The sequence below is a fragment of the Anolis sagrei genome, chromosome 4 (genome assembly GCF_037176765.1).
Source record: "Anolis sagrei isolate rAnoSag1 chromosome 4, rAnoSag1.mat, whole genome shotgun sequence".
In the NCBI taxonomy this organism is placed as follows: domain Eukaryota; kingdom Metazoa; phylum Chordata; class Lepidosauria; order Squamata; family Dactyloidae; genus Anolis; species Anolis sagrei.
In genome coordinates, this window is record NC_090024.1 from 183,063,865 (window position 1) to 183,081,656 (window position 17,792).

At 42.9% G+C, this 17,792-nt stretch overlaps 1 protein-coding gene across 2 annotated transcripts in view; it reads right to left on the reverse strand.

Annotated features, from left to right (window-relative positions):
- Positions 1-665: 665 nt before the first annotated feature.
- Positions 666-17,792, reverse strand: part of TIE1 (tyrosine kinase with immunoglobulin like and EGF like domains 1) — a 39,024-nt gene continuing 21,897 nt past the window's right edge. For both annotated transcript variants that reach the window (XM_067467938.1, XM_060773297.2), the window contains 12 exons: positions 16,208-16,498; positions 14,139-14,429; positions 13,109-13,302; positions 12,398-12,608; positions 11,115-11,225; positions 9,839-10,029; positions 8,684-8,797; positions 7,869-7,939; positions 6,983-7,023; positions 5,481-5,577; positions 4,938-5,037; positions 666-4,556 (listed from right to left, as the gene is read on the reverse strand). In XM_067467938.1, the coding sequence (XP_067324039.1) occupies positions 4,485-4,556; positions 4,938-5,037; positions 5,481-5,577; positions 6,983-7,023; positions 7,869-7,939; positions 8,684-8,797; positions 9,839-10,029; positions 11,115-11,225; positions 12,398-12,608; positions 13,109-13,302; positions 14,139-14,429; positions 16,208-16,498 (1,784 nt within the window). In that variant the 3' untranslated portion in view covers positions 666-4,484. The remainder of the gene's footprint in view (positions 4,557-4,937; positions 5,038-5,480; positions 5,578-6,982; positions 7,024-7,868; positions 7,940-8,683; positions 8,798-9,838; positions 10,030-11,114; positions 11,226-12,397; positions 12,609-13,108; positions 13,303-14,138; positions 14,430-16,207; positions 16,499-17,792) is intronic.

Consider the following 17,792-nt stretch of genomic DNA (forward strand, 5'->3'; position numbering starts at 1 on the left):
GTAGGCGCAAAAACAAAGGAGGGAGCGGAGGAGGGAGATACCTCCAGCCAGAGGGGCTCTCTCTCTCTCCCTCTTGGTCCCAATGGCTGAAGAGAAACTCAGGAGAAGAGGCGACTTTTGGTGCACACGCTGGGGTCTTCAGACACGCCTCCGGACCCGAAGCGGGCCAGGTGTGGCGGCTCCGCCCCTTGGCCCACCTGTGGATTGGGGAGAGGAGAGGAGGCGGGTGGAGTGCCGGGGGATTGGGAAAGGGAGCCAGTCATGGGGAAGGGATCGAACGCGGAGAACGATTGAGCGCTGGCTCTGCTCGTGCACCCGGTGGCCGGGTGGAGCAGGAACGAGAGGGGCTAGGCGAGGCTCAAGGGCCCGGCCCCTTTGGGAAGAGGATCGCCCGGCAGCGAGGCAAGAAAGCCAAGGCTGCCCCCCCCTGCCAGACTGCTAGGGCTATTGTGAGCTGAGGGGGCACTCCTCAAGTGGCGGTCGAGGGGCATTAACAGAGGCGCCTCTGCGCCCTGGCAAAAAAATGTGTTCTGCGACCGCTTACTTCGCATAATGGACGAACCGTGGGTGCAATGTTAGCCGCATGGTTAAATGGTGCAGCCCAGGCATTGCTTTAACTTTTGGGAGCTAGAACTTATACCTGTTGTCTTACCTCATTTAACAAATTTTGCTTTGTACACATCATTTATTACATATAAATTGGAAGCAGCAAAGAATTGCTAAGGAATAAACAGTCATGCTTCTTAGGGTGAGATCATCTTTCAGCAACCCTGTTGCAGCCAAGGCAGTGCGTATAAGAGGGAAAGGATAATTAGGTTTTACTTTCATTTCCCTCATACGAGGGTTGGAACTTTAATAGTGGCAACTATTTATTTACATATAATACAAAAGTGATACATGCCACTATGTTTTTCAGTCCTTCAATATAGTCGCCAGCATTGTGTATAACCTGTTACCAATGATTTGGAAGTCGCAGGGCACCTGTTGCAGTGCCTATTATGTTGATAGTTCGAATGGAGTGGTCTACTGCCCCAAGAATCTCTGGAACAGTTCTGAAGTGAATGCCACGAAGTGGTTCTTCATCTTAGAAATTAAGTCAAAGTCACAAGGGCTTACGTCTGGGGTGTATGGTGGATGGGCCAGCACTTCCCAGCCCCATCGATCAAGCAAATCAGCCACAGCTTGCACTGCATGTGGTCAAGCATTGTCATGCAAAATGATAGGGGCATTCTGCAGAAAGTGTCACCGTTTTTTTCTCAAAGCTGGTCTGAGATGGTGTTCCAAAAATGAGCAATAATACTGCGCATTGATGGTCTGATGTGGGGGAACTGTATGCTTTAGGGTGACACCATCACAGTTGTACACAAGAATTACCTAACTTTCACATTGCTGGAGTTCTGATGAAATTTCGAACTTTGTGGTGACCTATAATTACGCCATTCGTTCAATTGGCGATTCAGTTCTGAATGGTACGATCTGGTCCAAGTCTCATCCAGTGTAATGATATGGAATAAGAAAGCCTCTCCTACGCGCTCACAGTGCTCCAGGTAGGTACAAGCAGCATTGTATTGTAGACATTTCTGCATTTCGGTCAAATGATGTGGAACCCATCATGAAGCAATTTTTCTCCTTCAGAATGTGGAGCACAGTCGTATGTGCAAATCCTGTGTTTCGAGCCATCTCATGAATCGTATGGCGTCGATCACTATCCACGAGTGTGGCAAGACCATTCACTTCCGCTTCGCTGACACTAGGATGATCTGGCTGATGCATGTCTGCCACATTTTGGCATCCTTTGTTGAAGGCTTTTACCCCCCTTGCCACTGTTCTGTAAGGCAACGCAGATTCCCCGCAAGCCTCTTGAAGACCTTGATGACACTGTCATGCTGTATGACCTCTGGCACATTCAATCTTTATCCAACTCCGTTGTTCTTGTTTTGAAAACATTGCGACAACACTTACTTTAGACCGCAAGCTAATACGAGGCTCAGTTTTTCACGTCACTCTGCATGCGTGTGATGTAGGAAGGGCAAATCTTTTTTCTCAGAGGTAAGGTTGGTGTGTAACTGACTTGTGGTATACGCGGCATTCTTTGGTTTCGTTATGTGGTGTCTTTACAGCAGTGTTGCCACTATTAAAGTTCTAACGCTCCTAGATGTTCCAGTTCCACACAAAGCTGGAGTATCATCCCAAAGTCCAAACAATGTTCCAACCACAGCTGCAGTTGTCTCCTTCCTCCCCCCCCCCCTCCAATTTAGCTTCAGTTAATTTCTGACAACGTATTTCCTTTCTTTCAATATCAGCCTTGAACAACTTGCTAGTTACAAACTACTGTTAATCCCTGTGGGTTACATCAATCCATTTGTGGCCATCTGTCTGTCTGCCTTCAAGGGTCAAGTCAGTCCACATAGTTCTTTCTGGTGGCGGCAGGGATACAGAAATTGTGCAAAAGCATCTGTAACAATAAAGCCTTCCTATATTCACAAAAAGCTACCTGCACTGCATTGAATTATTAGTCCAATATTGCCAAATATTGTATTCTTTTACTGGAAGCAGCTCACAGAGTTTCCCTCTCCCCTTGCCGTCACTCACTAGCTGACCTTTCTAACTGGACGTACCAGGTATTGATCCTGACACCTCGAAGAATGATACACTCTATATTTTAACCCAAACGAATGTGATGAACCCAATGGATTACCAGATTTTAAGTGTAGGACTCAGTGGAATTTAACTAATGTGGCAAATAGATTAATAGAATCTTAGAGTTCGACTGGTCAACCCTCTGCCATACAACAATACACAACTAAAGCACCCCTGAAATATGCCCATCCAACTTCTCTTTAAAGAACTCCAAATACAGACCTTCCACCTTCAGAAGACCTTCTATTACACTTTCTATTCTGTTCTTACAATAAATAAGTATTTCTTAAAGTTTAGGTGTAATCCATGCACAACATGTGCTCTTCCACTGAGCAGTGGTTCCTCCTGTCACATAATACAACCATGAATATTCTTGTATACATATGAAAAACCTAAGAAGTGTGCTGATAGATTAGATCACAGACTCATCTACACCAGTGGAATACTTCCTTTGTGTTAACATATTCCTCCAGTTTTAAAAACAGATATTAATATGCATACCATCCCTGAAAAAGTAGCAGGAGGAGCCTGTGAAAAGAAGTGTGAGGACACATCAGAGAAACAGAAGATGGGAATTTGCTTCTTGGTCAGAAGCACACTGATGGCAGGACAGCTTTCCACGGGATTTGTGCAGGTCCTAAACCAAGACATGGCAAAGAGTGGGTAGCAAAGAAATGAGGTACAGTGCTAAAAGCCCAAGCTAATTCTGCAAGATTTTGCCTATCAAGCCAGCAGTGTCTACGCTGGCTGGCAGGTGTTTTCAAGGAACAATTCTCAGAAGTGGCAGTGGCAATTTTGCAAGTGAACAAATGCTGTTCCTGGCCTGGTGTTTGGACTCAGTGAATGGATAACATTTTCACATTCCTGTCTTCCTGCACATAAATAAAGGCTGAAGGAGTGAAGGAGGGAGTGGGGAAAAGGAATGTGAATGACCTTTATTCCCTTGCTTCCAACAGACTGCCAGGTAGGTAGCAGGTAAATTCTGACTTAGAGCTGTATGGCAAGAGCTCAAAACTATAGGGAAATGTGGTCCAAGATATTTTCCTGGCTATAGTCAAGGATAAATGGCACACCCCCTCCATTCAATGTACAGTAGCTAAGTGTACTGGCAGGTCAACCTTTTTTCAACACTATGGCTAGAGCTGGCACAATAAATTTGTGTGCTCAGCAGACCAATTTGGACCATGAAGGATAGACTACATACCCCACACCACTCTGTAATCCTAGCGCCTGGCACCATGCATCTCCATCTCTAAAATAGATGCTTCACTATGCCTAACAGTATACAGGGGGCTTATCTACAGTGTGTACACAGAGGATGGAAGCTCTCTGTTGCTCTGATTCCAGCACAATTTGTCTGATTCTTCTCTCTTCATCTCCTTGCTGATTTCAAGACCACCTGTCTCTTTGCAGAACGCTCTGCCCTCATTTGGTGTGCACATTCCACGCTATCATTCAAGGAGACAGGCAGGACATTGCACTGGCAGTTCAAACACTTTTCATGCAGTTCATTTGTAGAAATAGGAATATGAACCATACAAAAGTTCATGAGAAAGATGAGTCAGTGGCAAAGCTTTATAGCTATGTCATCTCCTCGAGAGCCCCATGACTCTTTTTAGTACGGTGAAGTCTTGAGGCACAATGCAATGCTTCTGTGGCATAGGAAGGAGAAATTGGTATGAGGACTAGGTCTGTGCAAGATGCTCTAGACTGGAAGTTGTCCAGGTATGCCCTGTGCCCAGCACAGCCAGCATAACAAGATTGTGGTCAAAAGGCATATTTATATACAGAAGAGTCCTATTTCATGTGTGTCCTCTTTGTGTCGAAGCCAGAGCTCAGTCCCATCATGCCTCTTCAGCTGTTGCATCGATTCCTGCATAGGTGAAGTTCTCAAACAAAGCCATGTTCACATAGGCCTGCCAAGAGAGAATAAGATTGAAGATGTAGGCTGTATTTGGCTCCCTTCCCTCCTCCTTTAGTGTGTGAATACATTTCCTTCCCAATTTCAGAGGAAAAAGACAAGATAATACATATTTCAATTGACACTGAGATCCTGCTGAGAGGAGACCCCATTCTAACATCTTGGGAAAAATGCCAAATGTAGGGCCCAGTGCTTTCTACTCTCTAGGGAGCATCTGCAACCCTTGAGGAAATCAAGACTACATCCAGCAATATATCCTTCTCAGGTGAAAGGAAGAATAAGGAGACTTGGTTACCTTAGTGAAGTCTGGCTATAAACATAGAATATAAGCAGAAGAGTGTGTGCTTTTAGAGTGCAGCAAGAATATCACCAATACCTTCCTAGCTTCCAACATGCGGATGAGCTGCACTGAGATCTGAGCAAAAGGTGGGCGTTCATATGGTCGGTCCCGCCAGCACTGCCGCATTAGCTCATAGCTGAAGGAAGAGGAGAGAAGTCAAGATGAAGCAAATATGCAAATGAAGGGAAACTGTCAGGATATTGGGAAGTAGATCTACTTGTGCATTTCTTTTAGTACCTTCAGCAATATAAAAAGTGTATGAATAAAAGGAGGTATATCTTCATACTATCATAGTGCATGGAAAAGAGAGAGAGAGAGAGAGCATGCAAATTAACATGAACGGGAGACAAGTATACAGCATGACCTGCATACTGTATACTCACTTATCCACAGTTTCATTCATTGCTTTGGGTCTCCCACATAAATGAAACCCTCTTCTCATTTTTCCATGCAAAATTATAAGGTTGCCTCTTATCTATGGGTTCATATGTCTATGAGAAGTTCATAAATATATCCTACAGGGATCGTGCTGTGCATGTTGTGAGGGAATGTTTCCTAGAGACAGGGGTTTCTACTTACACTTCATCATCACAGTTGAGGGGCTTCTCCATACGGTATCCTTGGGGCAGCTTTTCATATAGCTCAGCACATGTCATGCCACAGTATGGTGTTCCTCCTAAGAAAGTTGAAAGATTAGAGTAGATATCACACTTACCTGCATTTTGGTACAAGCCAAGGCAAAATTCACACACTTTTCTGGATGTTGCTGGGGCAAAGCCAGGATTATGCAGTTCTCTTCATAAATCATTCATTTTGGATCACTGCATTCCCCGCACAGAGTGAAAAGGGCAGAGTGTGGAAACTATTTCTGGGGCCACATCTCCCCAAATTCTTCAACCAACATAACATTTGGCCTGAAAGGTCTAGAAAATTGTTGCTACATTGGAAGCAACAAGATTGAGTTGAGTAGAATATGCAATGGACTACAAAAATTTTCTGCTGTGTTCCTAACATAAACCACACATGAGGAAAGAACTGCTAATCTAAGGTGCAGCAACCCTCCTGACGTGAATGTTTCTATTCTTGCTATGCTATAAAGATTGGGCAGATGCATGATTGTTTCCATATCCTTGAACCAAAATGAGTCTAAGACAACCTGCCCTAAATCTCAATTGTAAACTCTACTGCAGAGATTCCTAAACTAAGGCCCATGGGCCAGATGTGGCCCTCCAAGGTTATTTATTACACATGGGCAATCCATGGCTCTAAATGGTTCTAAAGTACTTACAAAACTAGGGGGTGCTGGTGCTTTGCTTCTAAAGTGTTGCTAAAGTTCTGGTGGTGAAAATTTCAGAACTCTAACAAAACTTTCAAAATTTTGTTATAAATGGCAGTTCCTAACTGGTTCTGTCATAAAAATGGCCAATAATGAAATAATAATGAAATTTTGAATATTGTATTGTTCTTTCATATTTTGCACTATAAATAAGATGTGTGCAGTGTGCATAGCAATTCATTTTTTTCAGACTATAGTCGGGTCTCCCAACAGTCTGAGGGACTGTAAAAAGTTTGAGGTCCCCTGCTCTACTCAATCAATTGACAAATTTTAAGTTAATACTTATATGTAGAAACCATGGACCTCTTCAGATACCGCTGAATGGCAACTCCTAGCATTCTTCAAAATTGGCTACACTTGCTGGGGCCATTGGGACTCAAAATCCAACAGGTCTCATGATTCCCATGTCAACAACAACATCCGATTGCATACATGCAGTTGCTAATCTAACTCAATTGCTCAATACATACATCCAATTGCTAACTCAATATATACATCCGATTGCTAATCTAACTCAATTGCTGAATGGTAAATTAATATTTATGTACAGCCAGTTGCTTCAATAACTATTCTAGTTTGGGCTAGCAATTACATTTAGATCTTGGATGCTGTTGGCATTTGACAGCGGATGTGGAATAAATGAGAACAAATTGTACAGAGCAGTTTGGGGCCCCAATACGATGCAAAGTAATAAAAGGCAATGTGCACAACAAGGCCAGACTGTTCCCATTAGATAGCAACTCACCCAGGCTGACAATTTCCCACAAGAGGACCCCAAACGACCACCTGCAACAGAAAGATAAGTTAGGATGTGGGCTGAGGTCCACCAGCACACTTAATTCTGCTATTGACCATGATGATTTTTGAAGCTATTTTGGTTCTGGCCTGTTTACTCCAGTACAAAACAAAAAGGGAAACATTCAAGCCATCAGGCTCTGTTTATTAACTGCAAATTATTTTAGTACTCAAAGCAAACACTGTTTCATTTCTTGTTTTTGATTTGGCCTGTTTTGTTTTGCAGTATTGAATTGTATGGTGTGATTGCCTTATCCATTCTTCCAATATTCTTGGTTTTACTTACCCACATTCCCCAAAAATATTGCCTGCAAAAGTGTTCGTGGGCCCCTCTAGGTTCTCCAGTACAATTCTGTGGTATATTTCTATCCTGGGTATAGTTAAAATTTAGGGTTTGATATTATCAATAATTTCAGGCATCCAGGTAGGATTTTGGAACATATAACCTGTATTGCACAACATTTTAATTAAATTATTGATTCAGTGAGCAAGAGGCAGAAAATTATCTAAGCATTGTGTTGTCAAAGGCTTTCATGGCCAGAATAACTGGGTTTCTGTGAGTTTTCTGGGCTGTATGGCCATGTTCCAGAGAGAATGCTTCTGGAACATGGCCATACAGCTCAGAAAACTCACAGCAACCCACTATCTAAACATTTTTTTCCCTGTGGGCATTTTTTTTTCTTTTAACATTTTCTACTTCTACCAGAAAAAGGAGCAAAGGTTTAGAGTTTGGAAGCCTCATCAACAATATGACCATTGAAAACCTTGCAAACCATACTTCAATCTATAATGGACCTTGTTCCCCAACCCACAATCCTCACATATAAATAACTCACACATCACTTTTAGTTGTGTATACGCTGTAATTCAAGGATTCGATGGCCATCCAACGAACTGGCAAGCGTCCCTGCAAAAAGAAGCAGGATTGTGGAAACAGAAGCCACATTTTAGATGAGGAGAAGGAAAGGAGATAAAGGAATGTTTTTCCCAGAACAGAAGGGAAGCCTAACCATTTGGGATTAGTGGCCTGGAGTCTTTCAGAATGGTATTCTTCTCTGTGTGTGCCTATGTGCCTTTCAAGTCATCTTGCAACTTATGACAACTCCCTGAATTTCACAGAGGTCAAATATTCCTTTCTTATTTATTTATTTATTTATTTAGTTAGTTAGTTAGTTGTTTATTCATTCAGTCGCTTCCAACTGTTCATGACCTCATGGACCTGCCCACGCCAGAGCTCCCTGTTGGCTGTGGCCACCCCGAGCTCCTTCAAAGTCAAGCCAGTCACTTCAAGGATACCATCCATCCATCTTGCCCTTGGTCGGCCCCTCTTCCTTTTTCCTTCCATTTCCCCCAGCATCATTGTCTTCCCCAAGCTTTCCTGCCTTCTCATTATGTGGCCAAAGTACTTCATCTTTGCCTCTAATATCCTTCCTTCCAATGAACAGTCGGGCATTTATTTATGATATTTCTACCCCACCTTTCTCAAACCCGAAGGTGACTCAAGGTGGTTTATAACCCGGTAGCCGTTCGATGCCGTAACCATATACAGTATAAAATAGGCAAGAAATATTCAGTGGTGGTTCTTCCAGTTCCTTCCTCTAAACTATAAAGTGCCAATTACACTCTGCAGTGCTCCTACATCTAGGCTCACCATTGTCTTCTTCACGTAAACTTCCTCCCCCCGGGATAAGCCAAAATCAGCAATTTTGGAAGTCAAGTTTTCTCCCACCAGGATGTTTCTGGCAGCCAAGTCTCTGTGGATAAACTAGAAGAGAAAGATAATTACACTGAGTCTCCTTTCTTAATTAAGAATGCAATTTTTTTTTACAAAGAAATACATTTATCTTATGCATTCAACCAATTCTCTAACATGCCTGTTTCCCTGGAAAGTAATCACACCATCTGCTTTTTAATAAAGAATATTAATATTTATGAATGCAAGTACATGAGATAGAAAGATATGATAGATTTAGTTCTAAACCAATTGAAATAACTGTTGATCCATGCTTAATGTTTTACTTGGAGCAAAGCAAGCATGTCCTCCTTGGAGGATTAAGAGGTGAGACGATAGGAGCAACCTCAACAGTATCAGTCTAGTTTGCAAGGAAGGTCACAAAGGTTGAGCAGATAAAGGGCAATCCAGTAATTACCTATACTTACCCACGCAACCACATGTAACTTGAGCATAAGCTGAATTTCATCTCTATCATCAATAAATCCTGTCCTATATTGCATCCCATGAATTGTTTCTACATTAGTCTGTTTTTCTGAAGAGCCACACTGAAATCCAGTCAGCCTGTTCTCTTTTCATATTTCCTTCACCCCAAATGTACTTCTGTTGTTGCAGCTATTGGAAATCAATCCCTAGAACTGCAACATGTCTGTGGACTTTATCCATCAGCCCTATCCTCACAATTGTCTTTGCATCAGTCCGCCCACCCAGAAACTGATTGTTATCATAGAGCTCATTGATTGTTGGTTGATGTTTTGCTTTTATATTTTGTTATGTATAATGTTGTTTTATTCTGTTTTATGTTGCCATTATATATTTTAATGTGCTATTTTAATTATGCTGTTCAGGCTTGTCCCTATGTAAGCTGCCCCGAATCCCTTTGGGGAGATGGAGGCGGAGTATAAAAATAAAGTTGTTGTTGTTGTTGTTGTTGTTGTTGTTGTTGTTATTATTATTATTATTATTATTTCAAACTCATGAAATACATTACTGAAAACCTCAATGATCCCCATTGAAGAACTGATCCATGAGAATCCAGCCCAGTGAGCAACACATAGCTGGATGGGCACAAACCTGCTTTTCACTTAAGTACTGCATGCCTTTGGCCACATCAGAGGCAAACTGCAAGAGTTGTTGGGATGTGAGGGTTGAAGCGGTTCCATGTTCTCTGGCAAAGGCTGGATCTGTCTCCAAGACTCTGCTCTTGCGAAGGAAGTCTAGCAAGTTCCCATAAGGTGCATATTCAATAGCGATATACAGGTATCCTAGGGGAAAAGGGGAAAGTCCATCAGGTGGGCCCAAAACCATAGATATTGTTGATTTGCCATTATTAGAAGTTGGGGAAAGAAAGCTAGCAGGCTTATGAGAACAGTCTGTTTTAAAATGATAAGTAGGTATATAGTTGGTGGAGTCTGGACCTGTTTATTTATTTTTATTTATTTATTTACAGTATTTATATTCTGCCCTTCTCACCCTGAAGGGGACTTAGGGCAGATCGCAATGTACACATACACGGCAAACTTTCAATGGCGTTTCAGACATACAAGCCAAACAGATAGATAGAAGTATTTTGTCATTTTCCAACTTCGGCACCTGGAGGGGGTGCTGTTGCTCCATCCACTATGTCGATGAGTCCTTTTTGATTGTAAAATTTCCCCCCTTGTTCTTTGATCACCACCATTTTATGATGTCAAAATACCTTCCCACTAAAGCGGTGCCTAATTTCTCTACTCACAGCTCAGCTGTTTTCGAACTACTTAGGTGGACAGTGAGTGATCGGGTGCTCAATCTGACTTGGACTTCGCACCTGCCATCTTCTGGTCGGCAGTGATTTATTGCTAATGGCAACTAACCAGCTGTGCTACAGCCCAGCCCAATAGGAAAGTATTTTCCAACTGTGACAAGATAAGGCACAAGATGCTGGTTCTTTATAAATAGGCCTAAGGAGGATGAAGGTAGAAAAATACAGAACTCTAAAAGAGCAAACAGACCAATAGTCAAAGGGCTAAACAAGATTTCCCCAGCACCACAGTAACCTCTTCCTCTCTACAGCCTACCAGTGTCTTTTGTGGAGAAAAAGTGTTTTTTAAACCACAGCATCCCCTTATTAACCTGAGATTATAACAGTTGGCAAAGCCCACAAGAATTCAAGCTTCTTTAGACTAATATAGAAGAGTACTAGAAGAGGCTTTCAAAAATGCAATGCTTTAAGTTACTTATGTCACTAGGTGGTGCCAGTACTGTGGCAGCAGCTTTGGAGCCAGAAGCACAATGTTTGGGTTGGGGGAGTAGTGCCTAAGAAAGAGTCACAATAATGAGGAATGGATTACCATGTACCAAAGTCACTCACCCTTATTCTCACAGGCTCCCAGCAGGTTGATGATATTTGGATGGTGTCCCAGCTTACAGAGCACTTCCAGCTCTCCAGCAAAGTCCCGGTGGTCATTCTCAGAGGCAAATTCTGAAACACAGATTCAGATGCCACATCTTAGCCCTGAGTTTGATGGAAGTGTTCAAGAGGATGGAATTGTTCAAAGAAACCTATGCTCATCAAACATGGGATGGGAGTTTGTGAGCAATCCCTGAATTCAGGTATACAGATCAAATGAATCAATGAATCTTGCATGAATCAATGCTGGATGTGATTAGAGACAAAAATTGTTGTGAGCACATGTGACTGTTCTGCAGGTACACAAAAAAGGTGTTACTTGTATGTATCCATAGCAAAGATAATGGCATAGGCCAACTTCAGTCCGCTCTCCAGGTGTTTGGACTCCAAAACATCTGGAGGGCAGGTCGAAGTTGGGCCATGCCTGCCCTAGACTCATTGTGCCATCAACCATAGAATCGCTATTAACAGAGGGTGAAACAACCACAAGCTATTTTGAGAAAAGCTTTTGCTCAGTGATAAGGCACACATTGCTTATAAAATGTCCTGGACCCATCCGATGGCAATTTTGGCTAGGGAATGGGAGAAACCCCAGTATAAAAGTCGCTATTAATCTGAGTTGAAAATACAGAGCCATACTAATAGTTACTGGTTTCTTCTGTAGTACAAAGAGATCTCCTATCATAACAAGGGGTTATAATTTCCTGCTTCAGACCTGTAGGTTGGGCTAGATCAGTGTTTCTCAACCTGTGGGTCCCCAGGTGTTTTAGTCTACAACTCCCAGAAATTCCAGGCAGTTTACCAGCTGTTAAGATTTCTGAGAGTTGATGGTGAAAACACCTGGGCACCCACAGGCTGAGAACCACTGGGCTAGATGATTCCCTAGAAATAATAAATCATTTCTGACTTATTATAACTCTAAGGTTATAATAAGTTTTTTACAAGATCTGTTCAGAGTCACACCCTGTTAGCCTCAGAGGAAGGCAAGAACAAGCCCCTATGAACAAATCTTGCCCCTTGTGCCCTGTCTAGCCTTTTCCCCTGCTCCCCAGTCTGTGAATAGCCTCCGAGTTACATTGGTTAAGGTTCCCAAACTTGAGTCCTGTAATGTTGGATTTCAGCTCCCAGAAGCCTCAGTTGGAACAGCAGATGAAAATGAAGCCTGAGAGTTGTAGTAGTTCAACAACATTCAGGCTTTAAAGATTTGGGGCTGCTTGTTCAGTACTTAGATGAGAATATCTCACCTTTCAGCATCTTGATGGCAGCGTTCATTCTCAGGCCGTCTTTCTTGATCATGGCTCGGATGACTTGTCCAAAGTTGCCTTCTCCTATCATGTCCTCAAACTTGATGTCTTCCCACTCCAGGATGGGGTAGCTGAGAGGCTCAGGCTGTGGCTTGGGTCGGCGGGTCAGGGTCAGCGTGCCTGAGTTGAACTGCAGGATGGTCTCTTCTCCCTGAAAGATCAAGAGTTGATGGAGAGGACAGTTGGTATGTGCATTACAAACCAACATATCCTCCAATATTTTGCACATAAAAACAGGATACTTATGACCAAGAAACAAAGCGTGGTCAAGGTGGCAAACATTATTAATGAGAAAGAACACACAGGTGAGTAAAGGCTGCAGCAGTTTATTTTTGCCTGAGCCTACTGGGAAAGGCAAGATTCCACCCTCTTCCTTCCTTCTTGCTGAGTGCAAACTACTTATGCACTTTGAATTTAGTTTGCAGCAACTGAGGTAAGCTGAGGACAAATGGGGAAGAAAATGGGAAGAGGAGAGAGAAACGGGGACTTCTAAAAGCAGCTGAAAAAGTGGAATGGCAGAGGATTAATCAGAAATGTTCCCGCCAAATTGCAACATTTGGAGGGTATGCACCAAACAGGCAAGGAGTAGTAGAAAGCTAAAAGTAGAGGTGAAGCAGAGGTGGTGGTTTGCTCAGGGGCACCATCACTCACAGAGCCTGACTGGTAAGTGAATGTCCGACGTCGATGGAAGAAGTTTTTCTTGATCAGGAAAAGAGCCAGAAGGGCAAACAAGATGGTCAGGCAGGTGACAGAGACGGAGCCGACAATTGCCAACAGCAGCTGCTTATCCATGTTGGAAGGAGACGGATTTCTGCTCCCTAGGGTGGGTTCTTGGCTCAGTGCTCCTGTTATGGAAAGGAGAGAGGAAGTAGGAAAGGAGGGGAGAAAGGGAAGGAGAAAAGGAGAGATTGAGAGACAGAGAAAGAGAGAAGAATACTTTGTGAGAGTCCCTAGTTTTGTGGTGAAAGAAAAACTGGCAAGCTCATAACATTCTAAGGACTTAGGGATGTTTTCAGTGTGTCTTGCCTCACCTCATTCTTAAAATTTTAGGGAGGGAGGGTCCAGATAACAATATCTTGAATTTCTAGCCTTCTGATTGCCTTTCTTCCATGGTGTGGAAAGATTATTATTTTTATGTTATTTTTCTTATGTTGCTGCTTCAGAACTACAACTGATAATTTAGTTAGATGACAGACAGAACCATTCTGGAATGATTTTGAACTGGCTGCATTAAGAGGGCTTTTGAACTATTCTATCTCCCAAATGGGAGATAGTACTTGATGTTTAGATTCAATTTGCTGGGATACAGTTGTGATTATATTCTGCTTGGCCCAAATTGTGGGCATCTGAGAGTTGCTGTAGGCATGGCAACCCTTCTGCCCTTCTGTAGCTTGGTCCCCAACTCACTGGTAGTGTACCCACACTGAAAATTTGAGCCCTCTTTAGTTGCCATAGTCCCAGCCTTTGGAATCCTCTGGTTTTTAGTTTGGGGAAGTGTCCTCAATTGAACTTTATCACTTTTGCTCTGTCAGAAAACACCAAACACACTACATAACATCACAAACCCCATGATTCTGGGGGATGGAGGCATGGCAATTAAAAGTGGGATCAAAGGACCATAAACAGTGCAGTATGGATACATCTGGGGTAAACTAGCCAATGAGCCCATTTGTCCACTCACCATCACCCAAGTTCTCAGCCCTCACAGGTGTGCTCCACTCGCCTGGTACGTAGGACTTGGCTCGCACTCTGAACTGATAGAGAATGCTACTGTTGAGCCCCACAATGACCTTGGTTGTGTCCCAACCATTTTCTGTGTCCACCCATTGTGGTTCGGTGGTACCCCCCAGCTGTTGCACCTCTACAATGTACTTGTTGATGCCACCATTGGGATATTCGGGGGGCAGCCATGTGAGCTTGACACTGCTGTCAGTGAGGCGTTCCACTGCAAGAGACAATGGAGAAGAAGGGCCTGGGAGGAGGAAGGGGAAAATGTGGAACAGTTATCAGCTCTGTTGTCTCCGTATGGAACATAAGCCAGGCTACATACATGTATACAGGGAACCTCTGGAGCACGGGACAATCCATCTCTAGTGCGGTTGGTGGGGACAAGAGAGAGGGCCTTCTCGGTGGTGGCCCCCTGGCTCTGTAACGCCCTCCCCAGGGAACTTAGACAAGCCCCTACACTACAACACTTTAGGAAAGAGTTAAAACTTGTTTTTTTAGCAAGCCTTTGATAATGTTTAGACAGTAACCAGAACTGATTGCCAATCATTTAGCACTTTATATCTACATTCTATGTGCATTCAGCTGGGTTGCTACATTGATTGCATGGATCTTTTAACTGACTCTACTTTGAAAATAGTTGTTTTGTCCAATTTATACATCTGGTTTATGCAATGTATCATTGTTTTCATGTTTGATGTATTTTATTTTATGTATTATGTATTTTATGTATGGCACCTTTGTGTGCTATTTTGTAAACTGCCCCGAGTCCCTATGGGAGATGGTGGCGGGGTATAAAGAAAATATGATTATGATTATTGATCAGCAAGGTTTTCATCTGGGCTGAGGAACAAGGTAGCTGCATTAGGCAGCTACCTTGCCTAATGCAGCTACCTTGTTATTTATTTAGATTATTATTTAATTATTGAGTTCTCACTATTAGGGAAAGGTAGGGGTATATGTGAGATTTTCCTGCCTCTTATGCTTTTTTCATGTCAGGAGCAACTTGAGAAACTGCAAGTAGCTTCTGGTGTGAGAGAGTTGGCTGTCTGCAAGGACGTTGCCCGGGGGACTCCCGGATGTTTTACCGTCCTGTGGGAGGCTTCTCTCATGACCCTGCACGGGAACCTGGAGCTGACAGATGGGAGCTCATTCCATTACCAAGATTCAAACTGCTGACCTTTTGATCAGCAGTTCTGCCACTACAAGGGTGTAACCCATTGCACCACCGGGGGCTCCTCTTGTGCTAAAATAACTTGATTGCCATCAGAAGGTAGGCACTGTGCCATCGGGGTGGCAGTGATGTCATTTGCTCTTTTCCCCCTCAAACAATCAAATGTCTTGGCCTTAATTGCCATGGTGCTGGAAAAACAATGATTAGGTGACGGTGAATGTTCCAAAAGTGGTACTTGGCTTCCCACCTGTGAACACATATTGATCATCTTCATTGGGAGCTCACAGGGTCAAAACTCAAAATGGTTTTTAAAACCCCAGTATGGTGACAGATTAATTCAGTGTCCCTGCTAACCAAGACTATTTGATTAGTGTCCTGAGATTTTGCTGTGCACTCTGAGTTTACCTGCAATCTTTGTCATTGCAGATGAGGGTAATAGATTGTCCCAGTAATAATATATTGTTATGCATTTTTCCTATTGTAATGCAGACATGTCAAGAAGCAGTTGAGACCCAGTTTTCAAATGACCCACTCCAAGTACGGATAAAAACAGCTTGCTGACATTTTTGGATTCTCTTTTGTGGGTATTGCTATGGGGGTGATCCAGATGACTGTTTGTCCTTCAAAATTTAGCAGTACACAGTAATGTTAGGACAAATAATATTTAACATTACACAGAAGGAAACTGATTTACATGTTTGAGACCCATCAATCACACAGCAGTGGGCCAATCAAAGGCTGGGGCTGCACTGTAGAGCCCTGCTCCATTTAGAACATCTCTGACAAAAAAAATCCCAAAACTATACCACGTAATCCCATCTCAGATGATAATGTTATATCCTACTTCTCACCTTTGCTGTTGATCTTGACCTTGTAGGGATCAGATGGTGGTCCCAGGCTGGCACAATGGTAAACTAACACTTCCAGGCTATACTCCTTGTTGAATTTAAGGTTTGGGATACAGGCAGACTGCACAGTCATGGAAGTAATGTTCTCCCGATGCACAAGCTCTTTGGCTGGGTCATAGAGCTGGACAAGGAACCCAGAGCCCACAGTGTCGCTCTTGGGCAAGTTCCAGTTTGCACACAGATTTTGGCTCCCTTCAAAAAATATATTTTCAATCACAGGCTTGGCTGTTGGCTCTGTGTGGAACAGAAAAATCAAAAATTCATCAGTCTGATTCGGTTGTTAGCACCTGGGAGCAAGAAGTTTCAGGGCTGTTTTTTTTCCAGCTAGAGCCATGAGTGATCAGTACAACACATACCTACCATCACTAGCAAAAGAGACAGGTTAGTAAGTTCTGTGTTTCAGTTCCCACGTTTCTAACAGTTGACCATTTAGAAATACACTTTCGGTATCCAGAAAGGGCAGAAGGGGAGATAAAGACACCAAGCGAATGGAAACACACCATGGTATGAACGATTTTTCAGTGCCTCGTTCTATGTAATATGCATTTTGAAGGCTTCCTTTCTGCTGAAACCCAGGATCCCTTGAAGGGAAAAAAGGAAAGGTCCCAGGAACGGAAAGGGAAGCCTTATAAGTTCCCCATTGCTGCTATTGGACCGGATCTAGCTGTATTTTTCAGCTGCGGACCAAAAATGGCTATCCACTACCCACCCGTTTTTGGGAGGTAAGCGAAAATGGATACGGGGGTCTACCAGAATCCAGCCAGCAGAAACAGATCCAGGTTTCACTGAAATGCACAAGCCTAATAAACACAGACAGTGATAGAGAACACTGGGACCTGAAGTCCAACATCTCAGGGCCTACTGAACTCCTACAACAAATCTACATCAGATCCTGGAAATTGTATTCTAGTTGTGAGACTGTTTTTTGTTTACTCAGTTGTAGATGTGGTGGGGACATACAGGTCAGCCATGTATGGGGACACAGTTGGCAGTGGATAAGATGACCCATTAAGACATGAATATACATAAACATGGACACGGGATTTCCCTATCTGCACACATACACATATATCTTTCATTGTCCTAGTCGTATACATAATCACACAAGTGTTTCACAGTGCCTAATGTTTGACATAGTTGTTACTGTAATTGCTGTTGTTAACAAAATGTTTAACATAGGACCCTCTTTCCATGATTACTAGTAATAATATATACCTTCAAGTCATCAACTGACTTACGGCAGTCCCATGTATTTCATACCTCCAGGAGCAAAATAAACATATTAATGAAGATCCACTTCATATGCACCATTTACAGAGACCTGCTCATCTGAATGTTAGACGCTTATGCTTCCAGAAACAAAAACAATGAGAAGCACAAAGGAACTACAGCTCTGGGTATGTCTTCTTTGCCTGGAAGGATGGCTGGACAAGAACCCTGGTTGAATTCAAGCCATAATAAATAATTCCATTTCCTTCTCCACATCCTGGAAGCAGCTGCTCTTAAACTCAAACCGTTGAGTATAACA